Source organism: Capricornis sumatraensis, chromosome 3 (assembly GCF_032405125.1).
Source record: "Capricornis sumatraensis isolate serow.1 chromosome 3, serow.2, whole genome shotgun sequence".
Taxonomy (NCBI): Eukaryota; Metazoa; Chordata; class Mammalia; order Artiodactyla; family Bovidae; genus Capricornis; species Capricornis sumatraensis.
The window spans coordinates 5,986,938-5,999,768 of NC_091071.1; the positions used below are offsets into that span (position 1 = coordinate 5,986,938).

General features: G+C 53.2%; 1 protein-coding gene across 1 annotated transcript; it reads left to right on the plus strand.

Moving 5' to 3' along the window:
• Window positions 1-2,283: 2,283 nt before the first annotated feature.
• PVRIG (PVR related immunoglobulin domain containing) lies at window positions 2,284-3,587 on the plus strand. The gene is made up of 5 exons (XM_068967546.1): window positions 2,284-2,344; window positions 2,430-2,783; window positions 2,867-2,990; window positions 3,090-3,150; window positions 3,252-3,587. Exons 1-5 carry the CDS (start codon window positions 2,284-2,286, stop codon window positions 3,585-3,587), a joined length of 936 nt encoding a protein of 311 aa, XP_068823647.1.
• The last annotated feature ends 9,244 nt before the right edge of the window (window positions 3,588-12,831 follow it).

Genomic DNA, 12,831 nt, shown 5'->3' on the forward strand with positions numbered 1-12,831 from the left:
ACTAGTGGTTACCAGTGGGGAGAGGGATGGCAGAGGGGTCAGACAGGGGTGGGCGATTAAGGGCCACAAACTACTATGAATTAAATAAGCCAGAATGACATTAGTATGTAATACAGGGAATATAGCCAATATTTTATAATTATAAATGGAATATAACCTGTAAAATTGTGAATCACTGTTGTACACCTGAAACATATAATATTGGACATAAACTATACCTCAATTTAAAAACATAAGGCTACAAGGTTTGTACAGCACAGGGAATATAGCCAATGTTTTGTAACTTTAAATGGAGCATAATCTATAAAAAATTTAAATCACTATGCTGTATGCCTGAAACTAATGTTATAACTCAACCACCAATAACAACTTTAAAAGATGGCGAGTGACTATTCAACAGGGGCTTGGGGACATTGGCTGGCATCCTAAATTGTAAAATAACACCAGCTCCAAATTAAAATTCTTCATGGATCAAACATAAACTCTCATAAGAGTTAAGCATAGAAACAAAACTATGACGTTATAATTTGGCCCTCCTAAGCAATACACAAAATCTAGAAACAATAAAAGATGGACATTCTTAACCTTACTGAAAATTAACATGCAGAGGGAAAAGGGAGCAGGCGGCTGGCGAAGAACAGTAATGTTCTCTACTCTTCAAACACAACAACAAACACCACATGTGGAGTCCGAATCCCACACGATGAGAACCTACTGGGGACGATGTGACTTACAAGACTGAAAAAAACAGCAAAATGCTGGTGAATGGCTAACTTTGTGCGGGGCTTTTCATTCATCCGTCACCCAGTATTGAGCTCCCCTATGTACTTGGACCGTGTGGAGGCTAATAAAAGAGCCACCACCCAGGGCCCGCCATCTGGGCGGGTGGCTATCCGTGAAGGAAAAGCACTCTCGAGACAGCTTCCTAGAGTGGGGGGGCTTCCTAGAGTTGGGGGGGCCTGACCTGGGCTTCGCAAAGTGGGGAGAAGAAAAGGATCCTCCCGGCTAGAGAGGCTGAAGTCCGCCCCGTGCACCCTGGTGCTCGGCATCCGCCCTGGGCTGGGCCTCCGTGAAGTGGGCGAGCTCTGCACAGGTCTCCCTCACCTCAGGGGAGCAGGAGGGGAGAAAGCGGGTGAGAGAGCAGGTCTGAGTCAGGTCTGGAGACCGGCACCCAGCCTGAGAGAGGGTCGAAGGGTAAGAGAATGCACGCCAGCTGGGCTGGGTGCCATGAAGCGACTGGCCCGGAGGCCCTGCTTATTCTGGCTCTCCGGTGTGGATGGTTCACTTGAGACTGGGGGGCTGATGGCTGGCACCACGGAATCTGAAGAGATGCTGAATCAGGGGCATGTGGGCAGGGCAGGCCTCAGTACCACTGCCCTCTGAGTTCTCACCACACCCCGGACAGGAGTCCTCCACACAGACCCGTGGCTCTATCCCTTAAGCTCAACAAGCCACTCTCAGCCCAGGTGCAAGTTCAGCGGAAGACAAGACAGGACGCAAAGCATTCTGAGCACCTGTCACTGGGACAGCAGCCCTCTCGTCAGTGTGTGTTCCATAAAGGAAGATGGACAGGAGAGCGACGCAGAGCGATTGCCAGGGGGAGAGCCGGCTTGAGCCCGAGGCGGGGAGGGGGTGAGGGTGGTTAAGGAGAGGCCAGGTGGTCAGGATGGGAAGCCTTCAGAATTTCCTGATGGGCTGGAGATGAGTGAAGAGTTGCAGACGACTGCGCCTTTGGCCTTAGGAGCTGGAAGCCAGTTGCCCTCAGCTGTGGGGAGGAAGGCGCAGATGGAGCAGGGCTCTGCAGGCAGGTCACAGCCCAGCTGTGCCTGGTGGGCTCCGCTTCCTCTCCCCAAGTTCTGCCACATTCCATTCAGGGAGGTTGGGCGTGGTGGTGTATGTCTCAGCCTTCTTCCTAAAGACAAACCAGGGGGTCCATCCCTCTCCAGGGAAGGGCATCTTCTCAGGCCCCCCTGAAGCATATCTCCCCCCAGGGCTGGTATGCACAGGCAGGGCAGGGCTGGCAACCTGAGCCACCGTCCCGCTCACACAGGAGCTCAGCGTGGGAACAGGGAAAACCTTGTCACTGTCACTTTAAATTTCTTGGGGGGGGCATTCCTCGACCCCAGATTCAGAGAAGGAAGTGGGGCAGGTTAGCAGAGAGTACCCAGCAGCTGCTCCCAGGGCCGGCTCATCCTCATACGTAAAACTTCCTGCGATGACACCGGAAATACAAGTGCTGTCCCCACGACCACAGCCCCCTGGAGCCCGGGCCAGAGGGGAGCCATGGACAGGCCCCGGGCCCTGGGCCTGCTCTGGGCGCTGCTGACTCTCTGCCTCACTGCTGGTGAGTGGGGGCCGCAGAGGAGCAGAGGCCCTGGGTGCGGGTGGAGACCCAGGCCCAGACCTCTTCCCTGCACCTTCTCCCGCAGGGACTCCGGAGGTGTGGCTGCAGGTTCAGAGGGAGGCCACCGAGGCCTCCTTCACCGTCCGCTGTGGATTCCTGGGCTCGGGCTCCATCTCCCTGGTGACTGTGAGCTATGGGGGCCCCGACGGTGCTGGGGGGACCACGCTGGCTGTGCTGCACCCCATATTTGGCACCAAGAAATGGACAGCTGCCTGCCAGGCCCGCTGGGAAACCAGTACCAGCGTCTCCCTCACCTTGGAAAGGGCTCCCACGGCAGGGAGGGGCTCCAGTTCCAACACCACCTTCTGCTGCAAGTTCACTTCCTTCCCTGAGGGCTCCCAGGAGGCCTGTGGGAATCTGTCCCTCAGCACAGATCAAGGTGGGGCGGATGAGGAGGGGAGCCGGCGGGACAGGGAGGGACTTGGGGCGCCAGCCACCTGACTGGTATGTCTCTGTGCACAGAGCTCCCTGCTCCCAGTCCAGCCCCCGTGCTGCGGGCCGACCTGGCTGGGATCCTGGGGGTCTCGGGGGTCCTCCTCTCTGGCTGCATCTACCTTCTCTACCTCCTGCGTCGGCAGAGGCACTGGTGAGACGCAGCCCCCGCTGAGCCCAGTCCACCGCCCCCATCTCCCCCCATCCCAGGCCGGCCACACGCTTTGCCTCTGACCCCCCTCACTCTCCCCAGGTCGGTCATGAAGCTTCAGCCGCCGAGACACAGCGGCCCCCAGACAGACGGGAGAGCCAGTGTGAGGATGGGGGCTGGTTTCGGAGGGGAACGGAGGGAACTGCAGCTAGGGGGCCAGGAGATGGAGCCTCACTCGGGCCTCCGTCCCCATCACCCCTGCAGGCAGCCGGCCAAGCCTCCCTGACCTCCTTCCACGTCCCCTCCGCCGCCGCCGCCGCCACGACCACCAACTACTTCAGCCCAGCAACCCTGCACCCGGTCCCCCCACCCCAGCCACTGCCCGGATGGGTGCCGCTCCCCCCCAACGCCGCGCGCCGACCCCAGAGCCCCGGCGCCTGGGCGCCCCCGCCGGCCTCCGCGCGCAGCAGCTTCGTCTCGGTCGAGAACCGACTCTACGCTCAGACGGAAAAGCGGCCGCTCCACGCCCGCGCCGACCGCATCCCGCTCCCGGACCGTCTGGGGCGCAGAGCCGCTTTGGGGCCTTCAGGAGTGCGATGAGAGGGACCCCGGGTCATCTGCCTTTCTCCTCTCCGGGCCTCTGGGACGCCCCCCTCTCCTGGATGTCTGCGTTCCGGGGGCCACCGTCTTTGCACAGCTTGTTTTATCCTTAGGCTTCCAGCGAGCATCTCCACACAGACCCCGCGGGCTGCGGATGTGGGCAGCACGTGTGCAAGCGTGGGCACGCGGGTGTATGTGTGAGGTGACAAAACCCCATCCCAGGTGGTTTCCTGTTTTCAAGGCCTCAGCTCCCCAGGTGAGGGAGATAACTGTCAACAAAAATGGTTTCTCTGACCTGGGCCTTTTCTTCTTTGGGGGTGTGGGCGGTGGGGGGGGGGCAGGTTTGTAAGAGCTTAGCGGCGTTTCAACCCCTGTGAGGGGCCAGGTTAGGACCAGAGGGGAAGGGGAGTCAGCATGGGGACCTCTCCTCTGCCCCACCCCCGGCAGGGGAAGCGGGTGGGGGTGTCCTGGCCCTGCAGGTCTGGCTGAGGAACGCCAGGTAGAAAGACAGGTTGGGGGTCTGGTGGCCCAACCTCAAATCCCACTATGTTCTGGGACCGCAGCAAAGGCTTCTGGGGCTTCAACCTCAGAAAAGTGCCCGGGTCAGGGGCTCCCCGAGATGGCCTGGAGGTGGGGCGCTGATGCCCTCCCTCCAGAGCTGACATTCAGAGGCAGGGGACCCACCTCAGCTCTGCCCACACCAGCTTCCTCTGGCTCCTCTCTGTTACCTGGGCACCAGGATTGCTCCCCACTGGCCTCCTTGAAGGGTGGTGGAGTTAGGCAGAGGCCGCTGACACGGCCTGAACCCACGCTCCCCACCCAGAAGCAGTTTTCCTCTTGTAAACAGGCCCAACAGCCCTCTGCTGGGCCTGGGCCTCCTCACACCTTTCCCACAGGAGACATGGTGAGAGCCCTGTAACCGCAAGGACTCATGGGCCATGATGGATTCTGGGTGGCGGGGTGGGGGGCTGCAGAATGGGCCTGGAGCCGGGCTTGGACGGCACCAAGCCAGGCGGGGGTACCTCCTGCTTGGTCCCTTCTTGGGTCCTGCCTGTGGGAAACCCCAAGAGTGCCACCTCCATCCCAGGAACCGCCTCCTCTGCCTGGCTCAGAGGCTACGACCACAGAATCTTCCAGAAACCTTGCTTACTCCTGCAGGCATTGTTCAAGGAACCCATGGGAGCCCCACCAGCCAGCAGCTCTATACCACACAGGGGAGAGGGTGAACCAGACAGGGCGCGGGGGTGGTTGAGGGTCATCGGCATCCTCTGAGGAGCCCGCAGCACTGGCCTGGTCAGCTCAGTGGTCCATGTAGGATTGGGGGCTCATGGGAAAGAGGTGGGGGTGCTGAGGAGGTCCCTGATGGTAAACCAAGGTAGAGAGATGTAAGGAAGGGAGTAGCTTGGGGCCCGGCAGCCTTGGGACCACATCAAGACCAAGGACAGAGGGGTGGGCAGTGGGGCTGAGGGGAGGCCTTGAAGGAAGGCTCACTTGCCTAGAAGAGACTGTTCATGGGAGGAGAGGGCCACTCTGAGGGCTCCTGGGCCCCCAGCCCAGCAGAGTCGGGAGAGTCCTCCAGCTCAGGAGGCGATGAAACCCTCATCCTTGGGACCCAGGAGGTCTGGGCCGCAGGCCTGTTCCTAGCCGGCCCAAAGTCAGAGCCAGGGGTGGTGAGAGGCCCAGCTGAGAGCCGAGATGTGGCTGCGCACAGCCCCCTCAAAACCCAGCCTTCGTTCAACATGTATGGTCCCTGAGGCCCAAAGGGGCAAGGACTGGTGCCAGGGGACAGGACTTAGCCAGCCCCAGCACTTCCCCTGGGCATCAGGGACATGCCTTCAGCCGATCCGGAGTAAGGCTTGGGTTCCGACCCCAGGCGCCGCGCCCCGCCTGGGAGACCCGGGGGGCTCACTTCACCTCTAAGAGGCTCACTTTGCGCCTCCCGGGGAGGTAAGGCCCGAGGGGCATGAGGAGATGGTGAACCAGGCCCAGGTACTAAGCAACTCCGCCCGGAGCATCCTATTTACTACTTTGAAAACACCTGCCCCTCGGGGTGTTTCACAGCCCACTTAACAGATGTGGAGCCAGAGCCCCAGGTCCCACAGCTGGGAGGCAGAGGCGTTCTTAGTGGGAAGAGGGGAGACGCCCGCCGCTGGGCTCGGGGAGCGGCAGAAAGCCCGCGGCGGAGACGCGGGCGGGGCGTGCGGGGGCCACCAGGTGGCGCCACTGACGCGACTGTGCGGCCACGCGAGGCGGCCCGCAGGCCCCTCCGCAGAAGCCGCCCGCCCAGCCCGCGGGAGCGAAGGGCGGACTCAAGGCGCGACAGAGCTGTGGGCCCAGCGCCGACCCGGGACCCCATCCTCTCTAGCCAGCCCCGCATGCCCGCCCCCTCACCTGGCCCAGGAGCCCGCCCCAGAGCCTGCCACCCCAGCCCAACCCTCAGCCCTCGGGACCCTTCCTCCCCGTGACTGCCTGCCACCCCCGGCCACCGGCTCCTCCTCCCGCCCCCATCCCACCACAGCGGGGCAGGGGCCCCTGGGGGCGCACCCCAACCTTCTCCCCTTCTGCAGTTCAGCCCCACCCACCCCCGGGCTCGCCCCGCGGCCCCGCCCTGAGGCCGCCCCCCGTCCCCAGCGCCCAGGAGCACCACCCCCCCAGCCGGCCTGCCACCCGGTGGGCCGCAGCTCCCACCCTCCCTCCGGGGAGCCCACGGCGACGGCTTTTCTAGGCTTCCGACTCTCGGCTGCCAGTGCCCAGTGCTGCTGCCCTCCCAGACGTAGCGCTGGACCCTGGGCATCACCACCACCTGCCGGGTGTGACCTCGGGCTTCCTGTGGGTCCGGGGAGCCTCAAACCCTTGCTGGTTCGCTGCAGGGGCTGGGCAACGTCGTGGCCTCGCCCCCAGTCCAGTCCAGGCGCCCACCAGCTGGGGTTGACCTTAGCAAAGGAAGGGAGGGGTCTGGGACCTAGGGAGCAGAATTCGGACGTGGTGTCTGAGGGCTTAACCAGCCCCAGCACCTCCAGAGAGAAGGGCTGGCCTGGATGAGCCGGGGGCTGGAAGGGGCAGAGTTGAAGAGTCAGGGGAGCCTCTGGCCTCCCTGCTGGTCTCTGGGCCTCTCCTAGGCCCCCGGGGAGTGACTCTCCAGAGAGAAAGCACAGGCTGTGCCCCATCCCCAACACGGGGATGCCCCAAAGCACAGGATACTATGTCTGCTGGCGCAGCCAGGGGTAGGAAGGCTCTCCAACCTCAGGTTCCACTCAAACCCTGCTGAGGGTGGGCATGACATCTGGAATTTCCATTAGTGACCCCTCAACAGCTTCATTTCAGCATCCATGAAATGGGTCAAAAAGCAATTTGGATAAAATAAACAGACATTACAAAAGATTGGGATGCTCTGAGAGGAGGAGTAGGGCTCCTCTGGGATGACCTTTTTTCCCCAATTTTTTTTTTCTTATGGCAAAATATACAAAATTTACCACATGAGTCATTTTTAAGGGAAAAGTTGAAATGCAGTTGAGGAACAACATTACGGTAATTCCAGGTGTACTGATTGATGCTTTTGAACTGTGGTGTTGGAGAAGACTTTTGAGAGTCCCTTGGACTGCAAGGAAATCCAACCAGTACATCCTAAAGATCAGTCCTGGGTGTTCATTGGAAGGACTGGTGTTGAAGCTGAAACTCCAATACTTTGGCCACCTGATGCGAAGAGCTGACTCATTGGAAAAGACCCTGATGCTGGGAGAGATTGAGGGCATATGGCAACTATATCTTTAATTTTTTGAGGATCCTCCATACTGGTTTGCACAGTGGTTGCACCAATTTACATTCCTACCAACAGTGCCTAAGTGTTCCCTTCTCTCCATATTCTTGCCAACATTTGCTATTTGTTGTCCTTTTGGTGACAGTCATTCTGACAGGCATTAAGGTGGTATCTCATAGTCATTTTGATTTGCAAGATGACATTTAAAATAAAACCTGAGGGACTTCCCTGGTCCCTGGTTGGGACTCCACGATTCCCAGGAAGAGGGCACAGGTTCGATCCCTGGTTAAGTGTAAGTAAGTGTAGTCGCTCAGTCATGTCTGACTCTTTGCAACCCCATAGACTGTAGCCCGCCAGGCTCCTCTGTCCATGGGATTCTCCAGGCAAGAATACTGGAGTGGGTTGCCATTTCCTTCTCCAGGGGATCTTCCTGATCCAGGGATCGAACCTGGGTCTTCCACATCACAGGCAGATGCTTTACCCTCTGAGCCACCAGGGAAGCCCGATCCCTGGTTAGGGAACTAGAATCCCACGTGCCACATGGTGCAGCACCCACCCCCCAAATTAAAATTAACCCTGAACACGAGTGGTAGTTCTCTATCCAAAGATTGTGGCGAGATCATTCCAGGCAGGAAAAAGTACGTACAAAGGCACCATGGTTAAAAAGAGCTTGGCACTAGCATGGCCCAAGGCAGGTCAGGAAATGAGGCAAGAAAAAGAGCAGTAAGCAAAGCCCAGAACAGGGATTTGGATTTTACTGTTAGGGCAGGAGTCACTCCTGCTGGGCTTTAAGCAGAACAGTAAGATGATCAGAGTTACGTTATACAAATATCATTCTGGTGCTGAGTAGAGAACACTTGCATGAGAGGAAGAATAAAGAACAATTAGGAAGCTACCACATAAGCCAGGTAGGAGACGGAGTGTCTGAGTCAAGGACAGTGAAAAGCAGATGGGAAGATTAAAAGTAGTGGATGGATTGAAAATGTGTTTTGGAGGCAGAGGGTTGTTCCCGGCTGTGGAAAGAAAGGATCAGGATGGTCTTATGGGTAAGGCCCAGTTTTCCAGCTTGAACAACTAGGTAGGGGGAGATGCCATTCACTGAGATGGAAGATCGACAGCAGCACGTCCCAGGGAAAGGGTGATAAGGGCCAATAAACACTTAAGTTGAGATAGCTGAGATGCCTGGGCTCAAATTGGATGCAGGTATATCAGCGCCTCCTAACAGCCCAGGCAGCATCTTTGGAAGGGACAAGAATTACATGCAAAATGTCGGAAAGAAATAAAAGTTCTAAGTAAATGGTAAGATATACCATGTTTATAGATCAGAAGACTCATTGTTTAAAGACTATTGCTATCTAATGTATCTACTGGAGCAGGAAATGGCAACCCACTCCAGTGTTCTTGCCTGGAGAGTCCTGTGGACAGAGGAGCCTGGTGGGCTGCTGTCCATGGGGTCGCATAGAGTCGGACACGACTGAAGCGACTTAGCATACCATGCAACGTATCTACAGAGTCAAAGCATTCTTAATTGATATTCCAGCAGGCTGCATTGTAGAAACGGCCCAACTGATTTTAAAACTTAAAATGTATTTGGAAAATACAGAAGTAAAATTCCTATATCATGTGGCAATTATATCTTTAATTTATTTGGAAAAAGTAAAACAATTCTGAAAAAAAAGAAATTGGAGACTCATATTATCGAATTCAAAACTTATGTAAAGCTAAAGTAATCAAGCCAGTGAGGAATACTGGGGGAAGAACAGATGTAGATTAATGGAACAGAATAGTCTTAAATAGACCCCCTCACGTGTATATTTACAGTCAGCCCTCCACAACTGCAGATTCAACTAACTGTGGATCAAAGGTATTTGGAAAAAAATTTTCAGAAATTTCCACAAAGCAACAATTGAATTAGCCATGTGTTTGCAACTCTTTACATAACATTTATATTGTATGAGGTATTATAAGTAATCCAGAGATGATTTAAAGTGTACAGGAGGGAGGTGGCCAAGACGGTTGAGAAGAAAGTATAGAACAGCAAAGAGTCTACAAATAATGAATGCTGCAAAGGATGTGGAGAAAAAGAACCCTCCTACACTGTTGGTGGGAGTGTAAATTGGAGAATATCATGAAGCTTCCTTAAAAAACTAAAAATAGAGCTACCATACGATCCTTCAGTCCTGCTCCTGGGCATATATCTGGAGGAAACCATACTTTTAAAAGATACATCCACCCCTATGTTCACTGCAGCACTACTCACAATATCCAAGACATGGAAGCAACCTAAATGTCCATCAACAATGAATGGATAAAGATGCAGGACATATACACAACGGAATATTGCTCAGCCATAACAAGAATGCAATAATGCCATTTGCGGCAACCGTGATAGACCTAGAGATTACCATACTATGTGAAGTAAGTCAAACAGAGAAAGACAAATATCATATGATAGTGCTTGTATGTGGAATCAAAAAAAAAAGATATAAATGAACTCCTTTATAAAACAGACTCAGAAAATAAGCTTATGGTTACCAAAGGGGAAGGGGAGAGAGAAAAAAATTAGGAGTTTGGGGTTAACAGATACACTTTATATATATATAAAACAAATAATCAACAAGGACCTGCTGTATAACAGGGAACTATATGAAATATCTTAGAATAACCTATAGTGGAAGAGAATGTAAAAGAATATATGTATTTATTTACACATATAATTGAATCACCCACTTTGCTATACATCTGAAACTATCGCAATAAAAATTTTTAAAAATAGACTCTACAGGAGAGAGGTGACTGAGATGGTGGAGAAGGAAGACCCTGAACTCACCTCCACCCATGAATACACCAGAATCAAGACTACTTACAGAGCCACTATCTATGAGAATGCGCAGAAAAGATTCCCCACAACTAAAGTCAGAGAAGGAACCACACTGAGCTGGATAGGAGGGGCAGAAACGCAGTACAGTCAGGACCCACACCCCCGGCTGACAACCCACCTATGGAAGGAATATCACAATCCTGGAGGTCCTCCCCAAGGAGTAAGAGGTCCAAGGCCCACATCAGGCTCCCCAGTCCCAGAGGTCCTACACGGGGAAGACGAGTCCCCCAGAACAGCTGGCTTTGAAAACCAGTGGGACTTATGCTCAGGAGAGCATGAAGGCCATAGGAAACAGACTCCATTCTTACAGAGCAAGTGCAAAACCTCACACTGAGTCCCAGTAGGGAGGCAGATACACAAAAATCTACAACAGACCCACAAAAACTAGAAAGGAATACAACCACACCACTAAAGAAAACCAGCCAAAGGGGAAGAAACTAAAAGAAGAACAGAACTACAAAAACAACCAGAAAACAAGGAACAACCAGAAAACAACTGACCCAGCTCGAAAGGAGCCTGGGTCAGTCCCACGCACTGATCTTGGTGAGTCGCCTAGAGAGGCCGAAGGCAACCGGGTCTCCCCCTAAGGACAGAGATGCTGGCAGCTGCCTTTTCCGGAGTTCACTCCACCAGGGTAACACGTGCGGTGGCGGGCACCATTTCGGAATCCTCCCTCTAGCCTACGAGCACCGGGGCCAAGGCCCTGTCTGCCAACAGGCCAGCAGCGGCCTTAGGCCCTACCCCAGGCCAAGAGGCCAACCGCAGGATACGTCTCCCCCACCCGCCAATGGGCCTGGTAGCCGCTGGGCGGGGATGCTGTGCCGACCAGCACACTGCAGTATTCTTGCTGCAGTGGAAGGGCCCAGTCATGTACGTAGGGGCCACCCCAGAACACACAGGTCTGGTGACCAGAGGGGAGCATGCTGCTGGGCCCCACTGAACATCTCCTACATATGGGAATTTTTAAAATGTAGATCTGTTAGGATTCATGTGAACTTAAATGACTACCAGTTTAAAACAAGTGAGTCTAGTTATAGGTCAACATATATGAACTCGGTGGGAACCACAAGTCAAAAATCTACAACACATACACAAAAACTGGAGAGAAAGGAATACAACCACACCACTAAAGAAAACCAGCCAAAGGGGAAGAAACCGAAAGAACAGAAGCACAAAAACAACCAGAAAACAAGGAACAAATGGCAGTAAGTAATACAGAGCAGCAACCACTTCATGGAGAAGGAAATGGCAACGCACTCCACTATTCTCGCCTGGAAAAGTCCATGGCCAGAGGAGCCTGGCGGGCTGCAGTCCACAGGGTTACATGACTGAGCATGCATGAGGGTGGAGGGAGATGGGTTGGTAGCAATAAACTGGTAGAACTAAAAAAAAAAAAAAAATCACTTTAAATGTCGGTGAACTAAATGCTCCAATCAAAGAGTGGCTGGTTGGATTTAAAAAGACTCATCTATATGCTCTTTATGAGAGATTTGCTTCAGAGCTGAGAACATTCAAATTGAGTGAAGGAACGGAAAAAGATATTTCAAGCAAATGGAAATGACAAAAAAGTAGCAATACTCACATCAGACAAAATAAATTTTAAAACAAAGTCTATAACAAAAGACAAAGAAGGGCATTATATAATGATAAGGGGATTAATATGAGAAACTCTAACATTCATTAACATATATTCATCTAATATAAGAGCACCAGTTATACACAGCAAATATTAAACTTAGGAGTAGAAACTGACAATATAATAAGGAAACAGTAGGAAACTTTTAACACGTCACATCAATGGACATTCTGTTGGAACAGAAAAATAATAAGGAAATAATGGTCTTCAATAACCTCAGATATGCAGATGATACCACCCTTATGGCAGAAAGTGAAGAGGAACTAAAAAGCTTCTTGATGAAAGTGAAACAGGAGACTGAAAAAGCTGGCTTAAAGCTCAACATTCAGAAAACGAAGATCATGGCATCTGGTCCCATCACTTCATGGCAAATAGATGGGGAAACAGTGGAAACAGTGTCAGACTTTATTTTTTTGGGCTCCAAAATCACTGCACATGGTGATTGCAGCCATGAAATTAAAAGACGCTTACTCCTTGGAAGGAAAGTTATGACCAACCTAGATAGCATATTAAAAAGCAGAGACATTGCTTTGCCAACAAAGATCCATCCAGTCAAGGCTATAGCTGTTCCAGTGGTCATGTATGGATGTGAGAGATGGACTGTGAAGAAAGCTGAGCACCAAAGAATTGATGCTTTTGAACTGTGGTGTTGGAGAAGACTCTTGAGAGTCCCTTGGACTGCAAGGAGATCCAACCAGTCCATTCTAAAAGAGATCGGTCCTAGGTGTTCTTTGGAAGGAATGATGCTAAAGCTGAAACTCCAGTACTCTGGCCACCTCATGCGAAGAGCTGACTCATTGGAAAAGACTCTGATGCTGGGAGGGATTGGGGGCAGGAGGAAAAGGGGACGACAGAGGATGAGATGGCTGGATGGCATCACCGACTCAATGGACGTGAGTTTGCGTGAACTCCAGGAGTTGGTGATGGACAGGGAGGCGTGGCGTGCTGCAATTCATGCGGTTGCAAAGAG